Source organism: Heterodontus francisci, chromosome 7, assembly GCF_036365525.1.
Source record: "Heterodontus francisci isolate sHetFra1 chromosome 7, sHetFra1.hap1, whole genome shotgun sequence".
In the NCBI taxonomy this organism is placed as follows: domain Eukaryota; kingdom Metazoa; phylum Chordata; class Chondrichthyes; order Heterodontiformes; family Heterodontidae; genus Heterodontus; species Heterodontus francisci.
This window is the reverse complement of record NC_090377.1, coordinates 48986721-49012427: the sequence shown is the minus strand read 5'-3', so window position 1 is coordinate 49012427 and position 25707 is coordinate 48986721. Positions and strand designations below refer to the sequence as shown.

Here is a 25707-nt window from a genome sequence, read left to right as displayed (position 1 = left end):
TGCTGAACCTTTATAAAGCTCTGGTTAGACTATAATGAAAGTATTGCGTCCAGTTCTGGTCACCACACTTTAGGAAGGATGTGAAGATTTTTGACAGGGTGCAGAGGGAAATTTACCAGAATAGTTCCAGGGATGAGTGATTTTAGCTACAAGGTTAGGTTGGAGAAGCTCAAGTTGTTGTTCTTGGAGCAAAGGAGATTGAGGGGAGATCTGATAGAGGTTATGTCAGGTTTAGATAAGGTAGACAAAGAAAAGCTGTTCCCATTAGCTGATGGTACAAGGACAAGGGGAAGCAGATTTAAGGTTTTGGACATGAGTTACGGGGGGAAGTAATAACTATTTTCACACATGAGCGGTAAAGACCTGGAACTCGCTGCCTACAAGCGAAGTGGAAGCGGAGATGATCAATGATTTCAAAAGGGAAATGAATAGGTGCTTGAGGAAAATAAGCTTGCAGGGCAACGGGAATAGGGCAGTGTAATGGGACTGACTAGATTGCTCTGCCAAGACTTGATCGGCCGAATGGCCGTTTCTTGTGCAGTTATGACTCAATGAGTTCTTGCGTGTTGGTGAATCTTTTGTATTCAACTGCCTTGCTATTCCCTTTATGGTATTAAAGTTAATTTTAAGTTACGTTATTGTATTGTCATGTCATCTTTGAGTAACTGCCATTGCATATCCAAAAAATGGTGACTATCTTTGTTATGGTAACCTGCATTAAAGCTATTTAGAAATGTTATGTTTTTGCTTTGTGTAGATATACTTTCAAAACCTGGACTTCCACCACCATATAAGAAATACACCTATGGTACGTTGCATTTGAATTGAAATAGCTTCGAGTTAGTTCTTTTATATAGTTGCCATTTTACTCGTTAGAAAGCTGAACAGAGCATAGTCAACCTTCATAGGCTGTCACATTTATGTAAGGTATTTGATTAAAATTAGTGGATTTTAACAATTTCACTAATTCTGAAATACCGTGAAGTATGGCAACCAGCCTCCCCATGATCATTCTGCACCTGACTTGCACATTTCTGGCCATAAACTGCAGATGGTATACACTATAGCAGTCAGCCTTTCCACAATTTTCTTTGGCCTAAAGTCACACCTTCAGGCCCATCTGACTGAATAATCTGGGTGATGGTAATGAACATCCCTGCTGTTGCTCTTGACAGACAGCTGTGTCTTCCCTCCCACTCGTTAATGATGAATGGTGTGTGCTGTTTTAGCCAACCTCCCCACTATCGTCCTGCAGCTGTCAGCCTTCCCTGTGATTTTAATTGCTCTTGCTGCCTGCTCCCATGTTTGGAAAGTGCTAGTGAGGCTGAGCAGCATCATCAGTGTTACTACTGCTGTTTCCTGAGTACTTTGGTTTAAGGATGAGCATGACCAACTATGAATTCTGAAAGGTAGGGCCTCTATCTCTAAATTGCTCAAAATTTGAGTATACCTCAGTGGAATTAAAAAAAAATCTTAAATGAGCTGCTAATGTGTGAGTTTGCTTGTGTCTCTGATTGTGATTTTGTGTTTGTTTGTGTGACCCAGTGTAACATTCCCTTCCAGCCTGTAGTTCCAGCTTGTTTCTCTCTCTATAGCTGAGGAGAAACTGGATTTTTTTTTCCTTGCCTTTCAAAGGATTAGAGCCCAAATCTGGCTCCAGGATCACTGTGGGTAGTGAAAACAGAGAATGAGAAACATAGAGTTGTACGCACAGAAAGCTGAACACAGACAATTTTTTTTGTCTGTGAACAATATAACTTTTAATTTTATATTTCTTTAGATACATTAAAGATTATTCACCAGGCACATGGAGCAAAGGTATGTTTCAATATAGAACACTTGTATTTTTTTGGTTTTGTTCTTTTAACATAATTTTTATAAAACTAGTTGTAGTTTTATGAAGCACATATGAGAAAGGTATCTTTTAGTACACCATGATGGAACATAGTTCAAAATTTCCTTGCGTATCACAGTCATGCTAAAATAAGCGCACTATATAAATGCTCCTTGTTTTTTTTCATTGTCATCTGATGACTTTGCAAACTAATCCTAATGCAGCTTTTGATTAGTTTAAAATGCTACATTCTCACACGCAACTATCATCTAAAAAAATTCAAGGTTATCGGTTGGTATTAGAAACCAATGTAGAGCCAGTTTTATGGCCTTGTTAACTTGTGCACTACTTTTCATGGTTTGTGAATGTGCACCCCTGGGATCCCTTTGCTCCCTACCCAATTTTGACTGTTATCCAATCAGTATTATGGCTTCCTTCTTCCTCATACCAAAATGCACCATTTTGCACTTCTCTATATTAAAACTTATTTGCCATTTACACACCCATTTTACACATTGCGGTCTGAGGAGTTGCATTTTAGTTCTGGAAGTAGTTTTGTTTTGGGCTAGAAGAATGGGAGGTGACTTGATTGAAACATACAAGATCCTGAGGGGTCTTGACAGGGTGGATATGGAAAGGATGTTTCTCTTGTGGGAGGATCTAGAACTAGGTGTCACTGTTTACAAATAAGGGGGTCACCCATTTAAGACACGGATGAGGGAAAAATTTTTCTCTGAGGGTCATGAGTCTTTGGAATTCTCTTCCTCAAAAGGCCGTGGAAGCAGCATCTTTGAATATTTTTAAGGCAGAGGTAGATAGATTCTTGATAAGCAAGGGGGTGAAAGGTTATCGGAGGTAGGCAGGAATGTGGAGTTGAGGTTATAATCAAATCGGCCATGATCTTGTTGAATGGCAGAGAAGACTTTAAGGGCCGAGTGGCCTACTCCTGTTCCTAATTCGTATGTTGTCTCTCCATTTCTCATTTAAGTTATAGCTTTTTTTAACAAATTCAATCCTAATTTTAGTTGTTTGTTCCCAATTTTTGCCATGCAGTGTTGCTTTCCACACTTTCATTCAGCATTTCATTTTTTAGCATTTAAAATTTTTCTTGTAATTTCTGAGAATGCGAGGTTTCAGAAAATGTTGGGAAATAAACTGATGCTTGAATGAAAACAAGATTTTATTAATTTGTTTTAATGTCAAATACCTGTTCCAAAACTAATCTAGCATTCATCCTAGAAATAATTTAAATTTTTGTCTTGACACTATTTAATTTTTTAATCTTATTTTGAAGTCTTTGTCAGTAAGTTAGTCCTACGTTCTAATTGTTCATTAATACAATTATTTTCAACAGTGACCAGTTTTTGCCTTACTTCCATCGATGAAAATACTACTGCTATAGTTGACTTCTCTGCAATTTGTATTCACTTTTTGCTTCTATTAATCTAACACTTTGCCCAATTTCAGTTATAGGGGAGATCAATCCAATTAAAAGTACACACCTGCATTTTGATGGAGACCTTTGAGGCCCCATTTGGAATGGGTTCACATTATTCCAGTCCTAGTTTTGTGGCCAGAGATTGTTTTTCTGAAATATGCTCAATGCTTTTATTGCATTGCATTATATTATGTAGCTTTTATGTTGTTGACAGATGTATGACAAACTCTTTTCTTGTGCGTAAATATCACAGATTATACTTCTCTCTGAATTTCATGTAGCTTTGCTGCGAGGCCTCAGAACATACTTGAACTTGGCAGCAGATTATCCCACATAAATATACAAATTGTGCATTGCACAAAAAGTTGTATTGTGACCTAATTTGGGGGTTCAGATGGCATTTATGTGATCTTTTCAGCAGAATCTCTCAGGATACAGTGAGTTTTTACTCATCTATGATTCTGTGTCACACTTTAATGACCACTTCTTTAAAAAGTAAGCATACATGCTCTAAGAGGATCTCCCATCTAACATTATTGAAGTCTGTTTGAATGTCTGCTGAGAAAGTAGACAAAAGCCAGGACCCAGTAGAGAACCTCTTACAGATGAGCATTAAGAAACAAAAAACTTGGGATTGATTTTTCTTTGTTTATGGGATGTGGGCCTCTCTGACCAGGCCGGCGTTCATTGCCCATCCCTAATGGGCAATGATAATTGCAATGATAATTGCAGTATGTTCTGAGGCCTTGCAGCAAAGCGACATGAAATTCAGAGAGAAGTATAATCTGTGATATTTACTTACAAGAAAGGAGTTTGTCATACATCTGTCAACAACATAAAAGCTACATAATATAATGGCGATATACATCTAAGTCAGGCTGGTGTGTAAATTGGAGGGCAACTTGTAGGTGGTGGTGTTCCCTTGTGCCTCCTGCCCTTGTCCTTCTAGGCGGTAGAGGTCACGGGTTTGGGAGGTGCTGTTGAAGATGCTTTGGTGAGTTGTTAAAGTGTATCTGCATGAGCTACAAGCACAAATTGTCTTGTGGGAAAATGATGTAGTGGCAATAATGGAAACGTGGCTTAAAAATGGTGATGACTGGACACTTAATATTCAAGGATACAAAGTGTTCAGAAAAGCTAGGGAATGGAAAAATGGTGGGGTGGCAATGCTGATTAGGGAAGACATAGTGTTGGAAAGAGAGGATATCTTTAAGGGACATCAATTTGGTTAGAGTTGGGAAGCAAAAAGGGTTTGATCACGCTATTGGGGGTGTTCTATAGGCCTCCAAATAGAGAGAGAGATAGAGCAGCAATTCTGCAGGGAAATAATAGATGTGCAAGAACTATAGAGTGGTGATATTGGGGGACTTTAATTACTCAAATATTGATTGGGATAATGTTCGAGTAAAGGCAAAGGAGGGGGGAGAAATTTCTGAAATGTGTTCAGGAGAACTTCCTTGATCAGTATGTTCTCCTTCCAATTAGGAAGGATGCATTATTGGATCTTGTGCTGGGGAATGAGGTGGACCAAGTTTCTGTGGGGAAACACTTGGGTAAGATTGATCATTGCATCATAAGATTTAGATTAGCAGTGTAGAAGAGCAAGGAACAATCTAAAGTTGAACTTCTAAATTCAATTTGAGGGAGAGAAGAGTGGGTTTAAGACTAGTTTTTTAAATAAGGGCAGTTATGAGGGCATGAAAGCAGAGCTAGCAAAAGTGAACTGGCAAAGTAGGTTAAGGGATATTTCAGAATACACAATAGTTACATTCCAACAAGAAAGAAAAATTACAAGTAGAGGACCCACCATCTGTAGTTAACTAAAAAAAGTTAGATAGTATCAAACTTAAAGAAAAAGCATATCATTGCACAAAGATAGATGGCAGGTCAGAAGATTGGACAAAATATAAAAAGCAGCAACGAATGACAAAGATTAATAAGGAGGAAAAAATTAGAGTACGAGAGAAAGCTGGCTAGAAATATAAAAACAGATAGTAAGTGTTTCTCTAGATATTTAAAAAAGGAAAATAAGGAGATAGTAGATGAATTGAACAGGTATTTTACATCGGTCTTCACTAGAGGATACAAGTAACATCCCAGAAATAGCTGCAAATCAGGAAATGGACGGGAAGGAGGAACTCGAGAAAATTAGTCACCAGGGAAGTGGTACACAGCAAATTGTTGGAGCTGTGGGCTGACAAGTCTCTGGGTCCTGATGGATCTCATCCTAGGGTCCTAAAAGAAGTGGCTAGTGAGATAATTGATGTGCTGGTTTTAATTTTCCAAAATTCCCTAGATTTGGGGAAGATTCCATTAGATTGGAAAATAGCAAATGTAATTCCTTTATTCAAAAAGGGAGACAGAAAACAGGAAACTACAGGCCAGTCAGTTTAACATGTGTATCAGGGAAATTGTTAGAAACTATTATTAAAAATGTTATAGCAGGGTATTTAGAAACATTCAAGGTAATCAGCAGAGTCAACATGGTTTTGTGGAAGGGAAATCATGTTTAATCAATTTATTGGAGTTTCTTATGTAACGTGCTGTGGATAAAGGGGAACCCGTACTTAGATTTCCAGAAGGCATTTGATAAGGTGCAACATCAAAGGTTATTGTGGAAAATAAAAGCTCATGGTGTAGGTGGTAACATTGACATGGATAGAAGATTGGCTAGCTAAAAGGAAACAGAGTAGGCATAAATGGGTCATTTTCTGGTTGGCAAGATGTAGCGAGTGGTGTGCTGCTGGGATTGGTACTGGGGCCTCAGCATTTTGCAATTTATATAAATGACTTGGATGAAGGGACTGAAGGTATGGTTGCGAAATTTGCTGATGACACAGAGAAAGGTAGGAAAGCAAATTGTGAAGAGGACATAAGGCTACAAAGGGATATAGATAGGTTAAGTGTGTGGGCAAAGATCTGGCAAATGGAGTATAATGTGAGAAAATGAGAAATTGTCTGTTTTGGCAGGAGGAATACAAAAGTATATTATCTAAATGGTGAGAGATTGCAGAGCTCTGAGATGCAGAGGGATCTGGGTGGCCTAGTGCATGAATTGCAAAACGTTAGTATGCAGGTTCAGCAAGAAATTAGGAAAGCTAATAGAATGTTATCATTTATTGTGAGGGGAATTGAATACAAAAATAGGGAGGTTATGCGTGTTATACAGGACATTGGTGCGATCACATCTGAGTACTGTATACAGTATTGGTCTCCTTATTTAAGGAAGGATGTAAATGTGTTGGAAGCAGTTCAGAGAAGTTTTATTTGACTAATACCTGAAATGGGCGGGTTGTCTTATGAGGAAAGGTTGGGTAGGCTAGGCTTGTATCCGCTGGAGTTTCAGAGAGTAAGAGGTGACTTGATTGAAACATATAAGATCCTGAGGAGTCTTGACTGGGTGGATGTGGAAAAGGATGTTTCCCCCTTGTGAGAATCTAGAACTAGGGGTCACTTTAAAAATGAGTCGGCCATTTAAGACAGAAATGAGGAGAAATGTTTTCTCTGAGGGTCGTGATCCTTTGAACACTGCTTCCACTGCCTTTTGAGGAAGAGAGTCTTTAAATATTTTTAAGGCAGAGGTAGATAGATTTTTGATAAAGGGGTTGAAAGGTTATTGGGGGTAGGTGTGGATGTGGAGTTCAAGTGACAGTCACATCAGCTATGATCTTACTGAATGGTGGAGCGGGGCCAAGGAGCTGAATCCTGCTCCTATTTCATATGTTTGCATGCAGCGTTGACTGGGTGTGTGTTTTGTCATAGCCAGTGCATATCTAGCTAGTACATTTTATTTTCTATTTCAGTCAAATGATCTTGTAGTGAGTTTGGATAATGATGAGCAACTTATGTTAAATGAGGCAAGCACACTGAAAGAAGCAGGAGTGGGTAAGTGATTGGGAAGCCTTTTGATTTTCTGACATTTTGTGAACATATTGTATGAATGTTGAATTCAAAATTGCTTTGATTTGTTTGTGGTTAACGAGAACTAGTTTGATCTTAGAATCTCATGCAACAACCATAGAAAGCAGTTGTTACACTTCATACCAGAAATTGAAATAAATAAGCATTTATATGTAACAAACATGTAAAAATTCTGGTTCTAAATGAAATTTTGAATAAGTTGAAAGCTGACCCTGGCACTTCAAATCAAATGAAGCCCAACACAAAGATTTGCTAAAATATTAACAGTAAAATATTCCCCTGATGTTGACTAAGTAATGCACAGTAAATGTGAAGTAGATAGTTCGATAGCAAGCAGGTAGAATTGAACAGATCAGCAAAGTTACTTTTTACATCAGTAATCTAATTTAAATTTGAGTACCTTAAATTCATCTATTGGGACAAGTTGTAGATGACAGGACAGAATGTAAATTTTCAAATCAAATGAAACTTCAGGTTGTTTATATAATCTAAGATTGTGTCAGCTGTTTGTTCTAAATTCCAGTTCTCAATTGTGCAGCTGCTTTTAAGATTTATAAACACTATCTATACATTAGATTCTTTGAAGCCACACAGGAGCTGCTGTGTTGCCTTTTTCTCTGTCAATTTTTATGTCCAAATATGTTTTTTTTCCTCCAAATTGTATTTAGTTCGAAGTCTAAGCCTAGCTCCCTAATGGCTCAGTGGGTAAATAAACCTCTTGTGGAAGTGGAATTCAGCAATATAGACGATGCAGGATCTAACTTGAGTGTCCAATCCATTCTAAGTTGGCTGATCTCAGTTGGGGCAGAGTTTGATTTTCTGCAATTAATTTGAGTATTCCTGTAAGTGTTGGGGTGGGGAATGCAAATCAGCTATGGTTTGTACTTCTGATTTCTCCAGCTGGAAATTTGAGACCAAATTTACCTTTATCTTATCAGGACTGTAAAGGTTAAATGCAGGACTTTTCTCAACAGTTTGAATTTTGAGTGAAACAAGTTTGTACAGTATTACAGTAGCTCTTCATGTCTCTCCCTTTATTTTGCAGCCCATGAAACAGAATTGGCTTGTTTTAAGAAAGAAGATTATGAAAAGTTCAAAAAGAACCCTGTAATGATCTGGTGACAAAAGTAATATATGCTGTTTCTTAAAATAATTCTAATGAGCTCAAGTATGACAGGATACAGAATGTTGTAATTCTTGTCAAACATATTTCTATAGACAAGCTCATCTAAATAATTAAAATGAACTTTTTTTTCCCTGTTAAAATGTTGATAAAGATGTGCAGTTTAATTTGGCTGGCTTAGTAGTCTCTTCCACTATATTTTCACCATAGAAAGTGCTCAGCAGTAGCTATGTCCTTTCTCTACAATAAAATGAGAAATTGGAAGGCCTAGTCACTGCTCATGATTGGTTATAGAGCAATATTGAGGCAGGCCAGACAATAGTTAGTCTTCATGCTTTCCATTGAGGAACAGGTGGGATGGAACTATAATTGAAACCAGCAACTATTTATTTTTTGCCAATATCAAATTATGTGAACATTTTGATTCAAATAAATGGATATAAAGTTAACTTATGGTTCTTCAAATTTGTTTAGTGTAAGTTTATTTGATTATCAGGTTGGGATTCACAGTAAAAGTTACTAAGTGTAAAACTTATTAGATCCTCTCCATTCATGTTACCAGAGAAAAGTTGAGTGAAAGACAATTTTCATTTATATAGCACGTTTTACACCCTCAAGCCATTATATAGCCAACAAAACTTCAGAAGTTTATTCACTTAATGTAGGCAAGGACACAGTCACATTGCAAGAGAAATGAATAATTGGTATTGAATGGGTATGAACTTGCTTTTTGCTATAGGATAATGTAAGTGCTGCATGCAGTGGTGGAAAATATAAATGGTGAGTGTCTAATGTTCTGCATTGTGGATATCCAGTTATCTCATTATTGGGTGCAGAAGCCTGAAGCCTCAGACAGCCAGCATGAATGCAATAAATAGTGGGAACTTCTACGTAAATTTTATGCTAATTAGGCACTTGACTTTATTACAAGTGAACTAATTCCCTCCGTGGCTGGAGAGACTGTTGAAAAGGAACTGCTGTTAGTTGATGTTGGCGAGGGGATGGGAAGAGGAAGAAATTAACATTACTGCCCAAAGGGGCCTCTTTCCCCCACCCCGCCCCCATGCATTTTATTGGCTGTTGGTGCTCCTGCTGCACCATGAGTCATGCCCAGAGTGCCATAAGGTACCACGTGAAGTCAGTTCACGTGTGCGGGTTGCAATATCCAATGTGATTTATGCACAGTTATTTTTTGACATTGCTTTCCTTCCACTTGATGTACCTGATGTCAGCCAATTTATCTTTTCCACCTCCTCAAATGGAGGGCAAGTCACTTGGGTCCAGGTTCTTAACCCAGCTTCAGCTGAAAAATTATGGATGGCAAATCTCGGAACAGGAGTGGGTGTGCAAAAAGGTCTCTGCTTCAGATCTTCTGCACCACTAAGAATGCTTTGCAAATTAGCTTAAAGGTTTACTTGGATGGTTCAATTATTTCCCTGCTATTCACACTACATGTTTAAACCTGATCAAAACAAAAAGGTTAGTGTATGTGGATTGTGTAATTTCACAAAATAAGCAAATGAAAGCTTTTGCTCAGCCAAAAAAAAAATTGGGACACTTTACAGACTTTCACACTCTGCCAGTGCAATTTAATGATCATCTAATGCTTAAACACGAGTGGGAGGCCAACTTTAACTTCTTAAGCTAGAATATTAAGTTATCAAAAAGTGCCCCACCAGCTCAGGGAACCTACAATCATTTTGGGGAATTGGTAATAAATCAGTGATGTAATACGCATTTCAAAGACATTTAATAATTCAAGATACCCACGTCGACACTTACTGCTTAACTTGAAGTATAAATTGTAGAATGTTAGGGCAAATACCAAGACAAGAACTCTCACAGCAATCAATTCAGAACTTTTATTGAACATTGAGTGCAAATACCTGTCAAGTTTAGTTCATTTAAATGAAGAGCATTAAAACAATTAAACAGTTTTAAAATCACAGATTTTGTCTATTGTTCAATAGCCTGTCAAAAACAATTTTTCAAAAAGAACTTTTATTAGAAGCTTAAATAACTCTTGGGTCTGAATTTTACTCCAGGCCAGATTTGCTACTTTTAAAAAGGGAATTTAAAGAGAGAGGGTCTTACTAAATTGAAGTCTCTCTAGCAAATGGTAAGACACTTGTGTGTACCCCTCTACTACTAGGCCCAATGCCTAAAACATTTGCAGTGAGCTTGTCATCTCTGCTCGTGGGGCAACCACTACCTCACTTTCCTGTTGTTGGCAGTTGAGACAGGGAGGTGGGAGAAATTGGCTTCCTCCCCACATTTATACGATCTGAGGTCAAGAATGGGCAGCCAACGTCCCTGCTACAGGGTTGCAGTGGAAGATTACTGGCACAGTGGTGAATCTCCCCATTTCATCTGGCTATATTTGTGGTACACAAGAGGAAAACACAATCCTTAACACTAATTAGTATAACCCTGGAATTGTGTAAACTTCCTCAGCATGGAGATATCAAAATTAGCAAAATACTGAAGTTAAACTGACCAATTTTTTATTAGCATTAATTAAAATTTGGCAATAGCCTACAGAGGCATTAAGATAACATTTATAAAAGTTGAAGTCTGAGAACAGTAAAGCAAAATACTGCAGATGATGGACATCTGAAATATAAACAGAAAATGCTTTTTTTTTGTGACAAACCTGTTTTCAGCTACTTTAAAGAACTACACCCATTACTGCTGTTTAAATACAATGAGTAGTGAAAATGATTTATTACACTGACTGATTATGCTGGTTCACACAATTTTGTGCTTGAAATAGAGTTTGGACAAAACCTGAACCATAATTTCACTTCAGTAAAGCAATGCAATTTCAGTTTCCCAATTGTGCCAAAAGCAGAAACTCTCCAGCAAAGGATGTTTGAACAATAGATAGGGCAGTGAGGAATTAAGTATACATTCGCAGTAAATGGTTGGCTCCACACATAATTTGATTTAAGTTCTACCAGCTTAAAGTACATATTGAACACAGTACAATCTAATGTCAGGATTTACAGGTTAAGTATCCTGTGGTGTAATTGTCACCTTTACAGTGTCAAATTCTGTATTACCACAGGTAGCCTACTAAATTACCACACACTATAGGTGAGTTGAGGCTATATTAAAGTGGGATGTCCCAAGTGTGACTGTGTAATGCTTAAAGGAAGAGAGTGCTATCTGCAAGGCTTAATAAGGTTTTATAGGATGCAGTGTTTTCCCCTATATTGGTGTGATCAAAAGAGGCTTCTTATTAATTTTAGGTCTTTAGTCTTATGGGTGCATCATTTGAATACATGCCAACACATGCACAAGTCTTCATAACTATCTATTGATCTAGGCACCAGTCAGTATATTTCTTCTATACTATTTTGTATCTTGTAATGACACTCATTATTTTCTTCCTTGTGGGAAATTGCCTCACCCCAGACAACTTAAAGGAAACCACCACAGTATCAACCCAACTCAAAACTAGTCATTCTAATAAATGACAGTTTTTAAATTAGCCATACAGATAATGAATAAAATGCTAACAATTATCTTTATATACAAAGCACAAGCAAAAAGTAAACAATAATTGTTTTTCTATATTTGAGTGGATAACTAATCTTTAGCAACCATCTCTAGCTCTTTCTTATTATTTATAAAAAACACTATAGAAAATAGAATTAGTGCTTCAACTTAATTTGGGGAAAACTTCAAATTCTTACAGATGACAGTGTAAAAATAGTACTCAAACTATACTGGTATTCTCTGCACTGAAATCTGAAAATTGGATAGCATCACCAGCCTGATGGAACTTCACTTGGCGATTGGCTTCCCAGCCTCGTCTGATCAGTGTCAGTTTGCGATTCACAAACGGGAGGAAAAGGTACATTTTGACCAGAAGGACTATGCAAGGCACGATGAGAGCAATTGTGAATGTAGGTGGCAAGTAGAACTTGTACTGGGCTGAATCAAAGGCTTTACACCATCCAAACGTCAGTGTGTGTAGAGTGCTGATCACCAGTGCAGTGCATCCAAGTTTGGACTGAAAAACAACACTGATTTTGAGGTTCACATACTAGATTGTGACTCAACTTTGAATTTTTACAAATTAAATAACACTCATAGGATTACAATGAATAATAATGTATATCAACTATCAAACTTTTACACAATGTTCTTTTAGAACTACCAGTATTAGAAATGTATACCATTTTATATTCTATGTTTGCATTACATTTGTGGATATTGCTTCAATTTTTTCTCATCATTCAAGCTCAATGTCTACTTATGGAACATCACAATGATAAAGTTAGAATTAAAAGGCAGTAATTTTTGAATCTTGATGCATTAACTCACTTTAATTGTCATATCTAAAAACAATGATCAGTGTAAAAGTTGTGGGTAAATTACCTTCCTAATGACATTACTAATATTCTGACATTCTATAAAGTACAACTGTGAAATAGTATGTGGGCTATATAGAACTTGGAGGGACTGAGTTATGATCAGTGGTTATGATCTGGAATGCATATCCTGAAAGGACAGTGGAGGTAGATTCAATTGTGGCCTTAAAAGGAAGCTGGATAAGCACCCGAAGGAAGAGAAAAAATTTGCAGGACTCATGGGGAAAAGGGCAGGGACGTGGGACAAGCTAAATTGCTCTTGTGGAGAGCTGGCACAGGGCAAAAGGCCTCCTTTTATGCTTTAACTATTCTATGATTAATCAAATTACAGATCTGAACTATTGTGCTTAAAATTATATAGTTTACATATACTTTTTCTCCTTCAGTTTGGCCAAATGGTGCTATCTCATGCTGGTTATGGTTGCAATTGGCTACAGAGGCCCTCTGCCCATTCTTCATATCAGCCTAGACAGCAAGTGTTGATGAATTACTTAATCATTGATGTTACAGGTAAATCATCATGCACCAAAAGTAGGAACCTTGGCTGCTTTCCCCTTCAGCTGCCCAGTTTGGAAATTCTGAAGCCAATAGTAACTCCTTAGCAAGCAGGAAAAGAACCACCCATATTTAGGGCTATCCGCGACAGCGCGCTTTTAACTCAGCGGCCTTCCAACACAGAAATGCCGCCGAGGAGCCCCCGTGATATTACGCGCAGGAGCTCATTTAAATAGAGTGAGCAGAGCAACTGCCCCAGCGCCACTGTGCAGGTGCCATTTTTAAAGGACTTTAAGCCTTCAGCAAAAATTACAATTGTTAAAGGTGTAGCATTATTAATTTTGATTAAATAAAAACTGTTGTGATGGAGGCCCTCCCCCCATGCTCATTTCATTGTCAGGGATAACCAAAAAATGCCTTTTTCCCCAACTGAACTTTCAAATGTTTGCCCTTACTGGCTGAAATATGAATGTTATCTTGGCCACAGAATTCCCGAGCTTTTGCATGCATAGTAAGATGTGATTTTTCGCATCCACCTGAAGGCAAATCGGGCCTTGGTTTAATGTCTCACCTGAAAGACAGCACCTTCGATAGCATAGTATTCTTTTAGTATTACACTAAATTGTCAGTCTGGATCACGTGCTCAACACTCTGGATGGGAGTGGAACCCATAACATTCTGACTCAAGGCTTTAAAGGGGTGGAATTCTTAAAATGCATAAAGGAGAGCTTTTTGAGCCAGTATGTAGAAAGTCCTACAAGGGAAGGGGCAGTACTGGACCTAATCCTAGGGAATGAAGCTGGTCAAGTGGTAAAAGCATCAGTGGGGGAGCATTTCGGGGACAGTGACCATAACTCTAAGATTTAAGGTAGTTATGGAAAAGGACAAAGATAGACCGGAAATAAAGGTACTGAATTGGGGTAAGGCCGATTTCAATAAGATAAAACAGGATCTGGCCAAAGTGGACTGGAAGCAGCTACTTGTAGGAAAGTCTACATCACATCAGTGGGAGTCAAAGAGGAAACAGTGAGAGTTCAAAGCCAACATGTACCCAGTTAAGGTAAAGAGGAGGACTAACAGGCCCAGGAAACACTGGATGTCAAGGGATATAGAGGATTGGTAAGGGGAAAAAAAAAAAAAAGAGGCTTATGGCAGCTCCCAAGCACTGAAAACAGCGGAGGCACTAGGAGTATAGAAAGTGTAAGGGGGTACTTAAAAAGGTAATTAGGAGAGCGAAGAAGGGGCATGTAAAAACACTGGTGGGCAAGATAAAGGAAAATCCCAAGGCGTTTTATAAGTATATTAAGGGTAAGAGGATAACCAGGGAAAGAGTAGGGCCCAACGTGGTAATCTCTGTGTGGAGCCGGAGGACATAGGTGAGGTTTTAAGTGATTACTTTTCATCAGTGTTCACTATGGAGAAGGACGATGTAGGTGTAGAGATCAGGGAGGGGGATTGTGATATACTTCAACATATTAGCATTGAAAGGGAGGAAATATTAGCTGTTTTAGCAGGCTTAAAAGTGGATAAATCCTCAGGCCCAGATGAGATGTATCCCAGGCTGTTATATGAGGCAAGGGAGGAGATAGCAGGGACTTTGACACAAATTTTCAAATCCTCTCTGGCCACAGCAGAGGTACCAGAGGACTGGAAGACAGTGAATGTGGTACCATTATTCAAGAAGGGTAGTAGGGATAAACCAGGTAATGATAGACCGGTGAGTCTAACATCAGTGGTTGGGAAAATATTGGAGAAAATTCTGAGGGACAGGATTAATCTCCACCTGCAGAGGCAGGGATTAATCAGGGATAGTCAGCATAGCTTTGTCAGGGGGAGATCGTGTCTAACTAACTTGATTGAATTTTTCGATGAGGTGACGAGATGTGTCGATGAGGGTAAAGCAGTAGATATATTATACATGGATTTCAGTAAGGTCCTGCATGGGAGATTGGTTAAGAAGGTAAGAGCCCATGGGATCCAGGGCAATTTGACAAAATTGGATCCAAAATTAGCTTAGTGACAGGAGGCAGAGGGTAATGGTCGAAGGCTGTTTTTGCGAATGGAATCCTGTGACCAGTGGTGTACTACAGGGATCGGTGCTGGGACTCTTGCTGTTTGTAGTGTACATTAATGATTTAGACGTGAATATAGGAGTTATGATCAGTAAGTTCGCAGATGACACAAAAATTGGTGGTGTTGTAAATAGTGAGGAGGAAATCCTTAGATTACAGGGAGATTTCGAAGGGCTGGTAAGATGGGCGGAGAAGCGGCAAATGGAATTTAATCCTGAAAAGTGCGAGGTAATGCATTTTAGAAGGACTAACAAGGCAAGGGAATACACAATGGATGGTAGCACCCTAGGAAGTACAGAAAGTCAGAAGGACCTTGGTGTACTTGTCCATAGATCACTGAAGGCAGTAGCACAGGTAGATAAGGTGGTTGGGAGGCATATGGGATACTTGCCTTTATTAGCCGAGGCATAGAATAAGAGCAGGGAGGTTATGATGGAGCTATATAAAACGCTAGTTAGGCCACAGCTGGAGTACTGTGTACAGTTCTGGTCACCACACTATAGGAAGGGTGTGATTGCACTGGAGAGGGTGGAGAGGAGATTCACCAGGATGTTGCATGGGCTGGAGCATTTCAGCTATGAAGAGAGAGACTGAAAAGGCTAGGGTTGTTTTGCTTGGAGCAGAGAAGGCTGAGGGGGGGACATGATTGAGGTGTACAAGATTATGAGGGGCCTTGATAGGTTAGATAGGAGGAAACTTTTTCCTTTAGCAGAGGGGTCGAGAACCAGGGGCATAGATTTTGGTTAAGGGGCAGGAGGTTTAGGGGGGATTTGAGGAAACATTTTTTCACCCAGAGGGCGGTTGGAATCTGGAACACACTGCCTGAAGATGTGGTGGAGGCAGGAACCCTCACAACATTTAAGTAGTAATTAGATGAGCACTTGAAACGCCATCGCATACAGGGCTACGGGCCAAGTGCAGGAATATGGGATTAGAATAGTTAGGTGCTGTATGGCCGGCACAGACACAATGGGCCAGTTTCTGTGCTGTATAACTATGACTCGAAGTGAGTGTGCTAACACTGAGCCAAAGCTGACGTCTTTGAGTACAAAGCAGGGATTAAGCCTGTAGGCCTTTAAGTCAGTCTGATTCATTATTATGCTGTGTAATCCACTGACTCAAACTTCAAAACACATTTTATAGTAGCAAAACACCCTCAATGAGGAAACAAAATCATTGCTCCCAAGAAGATTTATTGGCAATTGCAAGTACCACCAATTTAACATGGTTTACTTTCTAACTAATAAAGTTAGAAAATGCAGCAAACTGACATTGTTTTTCTTGCCATTTTGCACTGACAAAAGACAATGGATTCAGAAATACAATTAAAATATATTGACTGTCTACCCTCATATACAAAAGAAAATCAATAGACCCATTGTCTTACATCTGAATTTCTGCCCAGCATAATGATTGTTAATGGAAGACTAAAGGAGTACCAATGCGTGATTGGTAAGTTGGCAAAATTAACCTTAAACCATAGGCCAATGTTCAAGTTTTACAATTAAATCCATGATTTTGCAGGTATCTTAATGAACATAGATGTCCAGAACAGCATTCTATGAACAATTGTTCACTTGAAGTAATTAAGTTTATCACTGATATAAGCATACTGGGTTAGTAGAAAAAGTTAATAGCACAATAAAAAAATAAACGTTCTTACTTGAATGAAATTAAATTCTCTCCAGTTCATCGAACCTGCCACTGATGGCAGTGAGGTGACAGCAAGCAGTGAAAGCACACCAATAGCCAGAATTCCAAAGAAAAGATAAATTTCCATCCTCCACACTTCTTCCCCTACCCAAACATTTTCTTCACCCTTTTTAACCTGTTAAGACAACAGAAAAAGGATAATTGCAAATGTAGCACCATGTTCACCATATACAAAGAACCGATAGAATTATCGATAATTCTATCAGTTTGCAGGCAATTTAACACATTAACACCATATGATTGGTGTAACTCATCATCTCTCCTTTTGTCTTTGTTTTCAATCCTTACTAAAATATCTTTTAGTTTTCAGTTCTGATGAAAGGTCCACACCCAAAATGTCAACCTGCATTTTCTCTTCACAGATGCTGACAGACTGATCTGCTCTGTATTTCCAGCATTTGCAGTTTTCCTTTTTACTTGAACAGTTACTACTCACTTCAAAGTATTTATGTATATGCTATGTTTTGAGATGTCAGATGTGAAAAGGTGCTGTATAAAAAAAAGTCAAAGAGGCCCATCAGCTAACAAATTATTTTTAATGAGATCCTGGGACCACAATCCACATTAATATTTCAAAATGGCTGAATTCCAATTGTCCTGGCAAACAAACTGTTTCTTAGACTATACCTGATACTTACCAGAGAGGATTGAATGTATCGGTTTCAATTTGGATTCCCATCAGACCCCAAACACTCCTTCCAGGTAAAACAGCAATTTTCACGTTCTCTCAATTTAGTATACTGTATATCGCTCATGCATGGAGAAATTATGATCTATATAATGAACTTATAAAACAAACCCAAACAGACACTTTTCCTGAAAAACAAGATGGAGTTGAGGTCAGGTGACCTCATCCTGTACTGTCAATACACATGGAAACTGCAAGAACTCTGAATTAATCTTCATGTCTGGATCAGCCTTAGAGAAGAAAATGGCCCATTGTGCGTTAATGGTTATCTCTCCAACAAACTGGGTTAAATGTGTCAAGGTAGACATAGTGTCTCCAAATTCAAACTTAAATAAGTGGGTGTGAAAAATCTCTACTTTATTAAGATGGGTGACAACCAGATCCCATTGTCTAACAATAGCCCCACCATCAGAGACCCTTTATTAGGACAATGGTAAAGAGAAACCATGGTCACATGATAGAAACCAGGGGTCTGAAAAGGAGCTTAACAGCATATGAAAGAGAGAGATTCCATCTGCTCCAGTGTGAGGAGGATGACCCTCCCGAAGGACCCAATTTTTAAATTACAAGTAGGCAGTGACTAAGTGGATTTGAACTCCATACCGGAGACATTGTACCGAGAAATTGAACTGTGCCTGAGATAACAAAACAAAGTCTGCAACAACTTTCTAAGTTTTGTCTTCAGCAAACCAGAAAGGAGGAAAACAGGCCTGCACCTTTTTCAATCTTCACCCCCAGGGAAGAACAAGGTTTACAGTGAACTCTTTGAAAAACCATCAGGCCCAAATGCATGTTCTCTTTTAATCTCTATATTTTCTTGTGTGCGTGAGAAGTTGTGATTTTCAGGTATTGTACAATAAAACCGGTCATTTGTCTGTTTGTTGACCATTAAAACGCTCAGGGGTTAAAACACATTTCTAACAAAAACGCTGTCTTCAGTCAGTTGAGAGATGAAAAAGGGAAACCATCCCTATCATATCCCATATGTCCTGCTCTACACTGGGGGGTGGAGACCAAATGCAGACTGGGTGAGCGCTTTGCGGACACCTCCAATCAGTCCACAAGCACGATCCCGAGCTTCCAGTGGCCTGCCATTTTAATTCTTCACCTTGCACTCACTCTGACATCTCTGTCCTCAGCCTACTGCAGTGTTCCAATGAAGTTCAATGCAAGTTTGAGGAATAGCACCTCATCTTTCGATTAGGCAATTTACAGCCTTCTGGACTCAACATTGAGTTCAACAATTTCAGACCGTAATCTCTGACCCCCATTTTGTTTCCTTTCTTTGCACGATTTGGTCTTAATCTTGTTTTGCTTTTGAAAACATCTTTTGTCTCTTTGCTTGTCCCATTATTGCTCCCTTTGGCTCTGCACAACCAACTCTTGTCATTTATTGTCTCCCAACTTCTGTCATATCACAGACCTTCCCTGTTGTTCTTTTTCCACCCTCTCCCATTTGACCTACTTAAAACCTATTACATTTCTAACTTTTCCCAGTTCTGAGGGTCATTGACCTGAAATGTTAACTCAGTTTCTCTCTCCATAGACACTGCCAGACCTGGTGAGTATTTCCAGAATTTTGTTTTTATTTCAGATTTCCAGCATTTTGTGTTGGTCTTATGGATTTTCTTCAGCAGTGTAGTGGTTGCAATCTTTTGGGTATGTTTTGGAGCTTACATTGCCAAACTTTGTAAGGCACATGATGGGGAACAAAAATCAAATTAATGTTTCCAATCACTATTGTCAGTCAAGTGAGGAGGGGTTGAAGGGCTTCCCTCTTTCCCCTCTCCTTGTTAGACCACAACAAGTTTAATTCTTTATTAAAAAGTGGATTTATTGGCCAATTCAGTCGGTGTTTTATTACTGACTTGCTATGATAACAAGAACCAGACAGGTTTTCTCAGGTTAAGAAAGAAAGGGGTTAACTTTATTGTACCTAAATCAAACTAATAAAACAATAAACAATGCGCCAACTTTCAGTCTAACACAGACCAACAGGTTAATGTGGGAAGGGTAGATTGGTTGAGTTAGAGTACATATTAAAAAGGTGTACAGTCTGTGGAGTTTGGGGATTCGGCTGGCTTCTAGCTGAATTCAGTGGTCCTGAGGCTTTTAGTCTGAAGAGGTGGATGACCAGTTCGGTAAGTCTCTTGGAGCTAGCGATGCAGACAGTTTCCTCCAACGGGGTTTCGGACTGTAGCCGAAGTATGCAATGATTTGAAAGCTTGCACACCGGAATGGGGAAAAAAGAGAGCGAGAGACAGAGAGACCCCCACTTAGGGTCTGCTCATGTCAGAGTCCAGTTGCTTCTCCTCTGCTGTTAAACACCAGCTTACAACCACAGATTGGGTGGGTGGGTGGGTGGGGGGGGGGGGGCTTGTCACATGACAGTCACTCATTCAAACAGAGCAGTTAACAATATTTCTCTGCTTGCTGAGAGAACAGATAGTTCCTTTAAACTTCCTGGGTCTTAGTTCTTGCTGGAATATTAGCTGACATAGTCAGATTGGGAAAGGGGGAGGTGCAGTGAGATCTGGGTGTCCTTGTGCACCAGCCGCTGAAAGTAGCTGCACCTGCATGCTTAAGAAGGTAAATGGTATGTTGGCCTTCATGGCGAGAGGATGAGTATAGGAGCAAGGATGTCTTGCTGCAATTATACAAGGCCTTGGTGAGACGACATCTGGAGTATTGTGTGCAGTTTTGGTCTCCTTATCTGAGGAAGGATGTTCTCGCTATGGAGCGAGTGCAGCAAAGGTTCACCAGACTGATTCCTAAGATGGCAGGACTGACATATGAAGAGAGATTGGGCTAATTAGGCTTGTATTCGCTAGAGTTTAGAAGAATGAGAGGGGATCTCATAGAAACCTACAAAATTTCAACAGGACTGGAAAGACTAGATGCAGGAAGGATGTTCCCGATGGCGGGGGAGTCCAGGACCAGGGGTCATAGTCTAAGGATAAGTGGTAAGCCATTTAGGACTGAAATGAGGAGGGATTTCTTCACCCAGAGAGTGGTGAACCTGTGGAATTCTCTGATACAGAAAGCAGTTACGGCCAAGTCATTAAATATATTCAAGAAAGTGTCAGATATAGTTCTTAGGGCTAAAGGAATCAAGGGATATGGGGAGAAAGTGGGAACAGCGTACCAAGTTTGGATGATCAGCTATGATCGTATTGAACGGCGCAGCAGGCTCGAAGGGCCTACTCCTGCTCCTATTTTTCTATGTTTCTATGTCTCTCTTCATAAGCATTGCAGTGTTGATCACCTAATTTGCAACACTGTATACATCTTAAGCTGAAAGGATGACTTTGCTAGCTTTTTAAAAAAATATATAAATTCTGATCTCTGGCCAGTGGACCAAAGAAAATCATTCAACAAAACACACTGGCATAACACTGTACAGATCCTTGAAAGAATACAATGCTGAATAATGTGATTCTCTAAAGGGAAATCCTCATTTTTCAAAGTGATTGTTAGAAACCGCAATTTAGTCCCAAGAATTTCATAAATCCCATGCAATATAAAAGCACTGTACAATTTTCTGTAACTTCCTCTAGACCCCTTTGGGTAGTTTTAAGTAAAAGGTAAACATTCACCTTGTCTAAGCAATAAGTAAACATGGCATAGAATTTAAGGGATTATTTAAGTCCTCAACATGTGACGAAATCTGCAAAGTGAATCAAAAGCTGGAAAATTAGCAAAACCTATCAGGATCCACAGCTTTTGTTACAGTTGTGTCAATTTCCATAATTAGTGGATTGTTACTAATGCCACAGACAGCAGTGCTAATGCTATTTAACAGTGGTCCTTTAGAACTAAAATTCCATCCAATGTGCTTCTTAAAATTTGTATCTGAAAACAAGAGTAGTAAACTTAACCAAGTTATGAGCCCAAATGATTTGGCAGGTAGACCAATCAAGAACAAATTTTACAGACAAAACACAATAGTCCGAGGTGGATCAAGTAAGTTAAATATTACTTGCGATAGTAATTTCTTAGGATAATAGTTGCTGTTATTTTGTTTGTTGATTCCATTTTAAAAGTAAAATTAGTAAAGAATTTATATGCCAGTGACTACAGCAAACTCCTTTCCGGTTAAAGAGCATTTCTTCCATTTAATATACGTCACTGTAACCCAACAAAACTGGAAAACACATCAAGTTACTATATTAAATATCATACCCTAAAATTGATCAGAAAGACAGGTTAACAATTTTTATCAATAGTAGTCTTCCAATTAATTCAAAGTCAATTCAAATTACTGGATAATTTTAAATGCACTTAAAAAGTGCTACTTTAAATGGAATTGCTTAATTAAAATTTCCTGATTATTCCTGGAAAAAAATATTTTTGAATTGAGTATTTTAGGTTTCTCCTGGTAAAATACCAATTTCATTTAAAAGCTTAGGGGAGAGGAAGGGCCTAGTTTGGAACCATTGTAAAATAGTCATTTAATTATTCTCTAATGAAACCAGCCACTTGGTGGTGTGCTTGCGACACCATCTTTGAACTTTGCTAACAGCGTCAGTTCTAGTGAAATGGTTAAAATTACAATTCTCTTACCTGGTTAAAAGCCTCTTTCAGCAGTTTATAACGTGCAGATCTGCGCATAGGGAGACAGAGGCTATAGACTGCATGTAAAGCGGCGCAGAAAAAGCTCAATAGGCCAAGCTGTTTCCTTTGCTGAAGCCACTGATCTAACCGATGTGGAAAACGTTTGTACTTGGTGCCATTGTGCAGCTGAAAGATGGCTGCAAGGACTCCTGGCAGGTAAACAAGGGAAAGCATCACAAATGCAACACATGGTAGAGTGACATTAACGAGATCAATCGGGATTTTATAAAATGTGTGTTCTCCTTTCATTACATATGGATGAATAACCACTCTCATAAAATTATAGATATAGAAAAATACAAATAAGACTAGTGCCAGCAGAATAGGTATTTTCCATGAAGGAAAGAGGTGCAGAGGAAGATTCTCAATTTCTTTTGCAGATGATAATGAGCCCATATCCATAGGAACGAATCCCATATTTCGTGCCATTTGAGCCACTATGCATCTAGCTTCTTGGCTGTCACTGCAGATCAGCACCTGTAGGAGAATAGGGTACTTTATTTTTCCAACTTAGTAATTCAGATCAGGAAAATCCAAGTCCCTAGAAAGTTTAGGCCAAACTATGCAAGTGAAATTAGTCATACTGTTAAAAAGTATCATTTAGTCACCAAAAGGAATTAGCTTTATAGAATCATATAGAATGATTACAGCACAGAGGGAGGCCATTCATCCCATTGAGTCTGTGCCAGATCTCTGCAAGAGCAATTTAGCTAGTTCCACTCCCGGCTCTTTCCCTGTAGCTCTGCAATTTTTTTTCTCTTCAGGTGTTTATCCATTTCCCTTTTGAATGCCGCAATTGAATCTACCTCCACTACTCTCAGACAGTGCATTCCAGATCGTAACCACTCGCTGCGTGAAAAGATTTTCCTTCACGTCGCCATTGGTTCTTTTGCCATTCACCGTATATCAGCATCAATCTGGTTCTCTACCCTTACACCAATTGGAACAGTTTCTCTCCATCTACTTATCCAGAACCCTCATAATTTTGAGCACCTTTATCAAATCTCAACCCAACCACCTCTTCTCCAAGAACAATTTCAGCTTCTCCTATCTATTCACAAACCTGAATTCCTTCATCCCTGGAATCATTCTCGTAAATCTTTTCTACACCCTCTCTAAAAGACTCCACATTCGTGCTAAAGTGTGCTGCCCAGAATTGGACACAATACCCCAGCTGAGGCTGTACCAGTGTTTTATAAAAGGTTCATTATAACCTCCTTGCTTTTGTACTCTATGCCTCTATTTATAAAGCTCAGGATCCATATGCCTTTTTAACCACTTTCTTAACCTGCCCTGCCACCTTCAATGATTTGGGCACATATACTCTCAGGTCTCTTAGTTCCTGAACCCCACTTTTGACCTGTACCCTTTATATTGCCTCTCCACGTTCTTCCTACCAAAATGCATTACTTTGCACTTCTTTGCATTCTGCAGCAGATCCAAGAAGGAACCCCTGCCAGACAACTTTTACACCCACAAAAGGAGTTTCACACCAGTGTGTAGTCTAACAATCCCACCCCAGTGAATCTTACTCCATTTTACTCTGGAGTAAAGTCATGCCCCACTTCCAGATTTACAGTACAATTTGGCTTCAGTACCAATGTAGAAACTGCTTTGCAACAGTAAAGTTCCAATGCAAGTGCACTCTGCTTGGGATCTGAAAATGTAGATCTCTTCTAGGTGTATTGCAGACATGACCATAATCCCCACCATATTTGTGTTTTGCCAAATTTTACACACATGTTGAATGAGTGACGTTAATTACACAATTCAACACATAGTGAAAGGTATAGGTCAGATTAATCCTGAAATGGGCTGCATGAAATTAAATAATGAATCAATGAATCATATTATGTAGTTTTTACTATATCATAACAGCAAAAAAATGCATAAATGTTAAAAGCAAAACCCTGAAAAACAAGATTTTAGAAATAAATCAACTGCGTTTAGACCCATGACTATATGTCCCCATCAGAAATTTTACCACATTAACAAAGCAAGGAATTATTTTCCACTATTTTATTTCTGTGATACACACCTGTTTATTTCCATCTCTTGCACCAGACTGTAAAGCCCAGGCTGAGATAACATTAAACCCTTTCACAACTGTGCATTCCGGGAACAGAGAGGCAAGGTGTTCAGCGTTTGATTCTTCATACTCATTTACTTGCATGTTGTTGCTGACATCCACCAATATTTTCCCAGTCAGTACATCTCTTAGTTCACTCAGTGTGCTATAATGTTCATGGTGCACTGCTACAAAGATAATGCTGACCCTGACTATGGCTTCTCGTTGACTGGTAACTTCAGTCGCAGTGGGAAACAAAGCTGTAGTGCGTTTAGGATGTCGACTTCCTACGATCACGCCATAACCAGAACATATCAGACGTGCTGCCAAAGAGCGAGCAAAATCTCCAGTTCCTAGAATGCCAACAGCTATTTTCTGGAGGTCATAATTATGAATTTCACTCTCATTTCCCAATAGTGGTTTTACCATTTCTTTTTTAGCCATTCTTTGTAGCTGAAAGAGAGGAGGCAATGCGATTTTCTGTGGACAATCCACTATTGCTGTAAATAAACACAAATCTCCATTAGTTTACAATGTACACATTTGTACAACTTATTGTGAGTTACATGACTCAAAGTCAGTTTAACTGTCACAACAATTTACATTCATATAGTCTCTTTTAACGTAGTAAATATCCCAAGGGGCTTCACAGGAACACTATTAAACAAAGTTTGACACTGAGCCACATGATTAGGCTGAATTATTAGCAGAACCAGTGTTGCAGGGAAAGATTTTAGTTGTATGTTTTAGTAAAGTCCAAACCTTGGTTGACTTGTAGAAAATGGCCAGTAGAAAACATGAATCAAAAACAGCAAACCATTTCTTACAGTTATGCACATCAACTTGCATTTATATAGCATCTCTAACATTGTAAAACAAGATGCTTCAGAGCAGCATTATCAGACAAAATTTGACATTGAGCCACATAAGGAGATATTAGGACAAATTGGTCAAAGAGGTAGGTTTTAAGGAGTGTCTTTAAAGGAAAGGGGGCAAAAAGGGAAGGAATGCCAAAGTTTACAGCTAGGCAGCTGACAGCATAGCCACCAGTGGTGGAGTGATTAAAATAGGGGATATGCAAGAGGCCAGAATTGGAGGAGCAGAGATATTTTGGAGGATTGTAGGGCCTGAGGAGATTACAGAGATAGGGAGGGGCAAAACCATGGAGGAATTTGCAAAGAAGGATGAGAATTTTTAAATTGAAGTATTGCTGGACTGGGAGCCAATGTAGGTCAGCAAGCACTGGCACGATGGGTGAACAGGAGTTGGTGCGAGTTAAGATATAGGCAGGAGAGTTTTGGACAAGTTCCAGTTTGTGGAGGATGGAAAATGGAGGCGGCCAGAAGAGAATTGGAATAGTCT

At 39.0% G+C, this 25707-nt stretch overlaps 2 protein-coding genes across 9 annotated transcripts in view; one reads left to right on the top strand and one right to left on the bottom strand.

The window, feature by feature from the left end:
* Positions 1 to 25707, top strand: part of c7h2orf76 (chromosome 7 C2orf76 homolog) — an 89771-nt gene that overhangs the window by 34177 nt on the left and 29887 nt on the right. For 2 of the 4 annotated variants that reach the window (XM_068035134.1, XM_068035136.1), the window contains exons 3-6: positions 758 to 808; positions 1781 to 1818; positions 7076 to 7157; positions 8239 to 8765. In XM_068035134.1, the coding sequence (XP_067891235.1) occupies positions 758 to 808; positions 1781 to 1818; positions 7076 to 7157; positions 8239 to 8315 (248 nt within the window). In that variant the 3' untranslated portion in view covers positions 8316 to 8765. Of the gene's footprint in view, positions 1 to 757; positions 809 to 1780; positions 1819 to 7075; positions 7158 to 8238; positions 8766 to 25707 lie in introns of those variants that run through there. The other 2 variants (XM_068035137.1, XM_068035135.1) reach the window with 2 other exon arrangements.
* The window catches only part of LOC137371960 (metalloreductase STEAP3-like), a 55898-nt gene continuing 40355 nt past the window's right edge, over positions 10165 to 25707 (bottom strand). For all 5 annotated transcript variants that reach the window (XM_068035128.1, XM_068035126.1, XM_068035125.1 and 2 more), the window contains 4 exons: positions 24316 to 24845; positions 22227 to 22754; positions 16926 to 17090; positions 10165 to 12334 (listed from right to left, as the gene is read on the bottom strand). In XM_068035128.1, coding sequence (XP_067891229.1) covers positions 12038 to 12334; positions 16926 to 17090; positions 22227 to 22754; positions 24316 to 24789 — 1464 coding nt within the window. In that variant the 5' untranslated portion in view covers positions 24790 to 24845 and the 3' untranslated portion in view covers positions 10165 to 12037. The remainder of the gene's footprint in view (positions 12335 to 16925; positions 17091 to 22226; positions 22755 to 24315; positions 24846 to 25707) is intronic.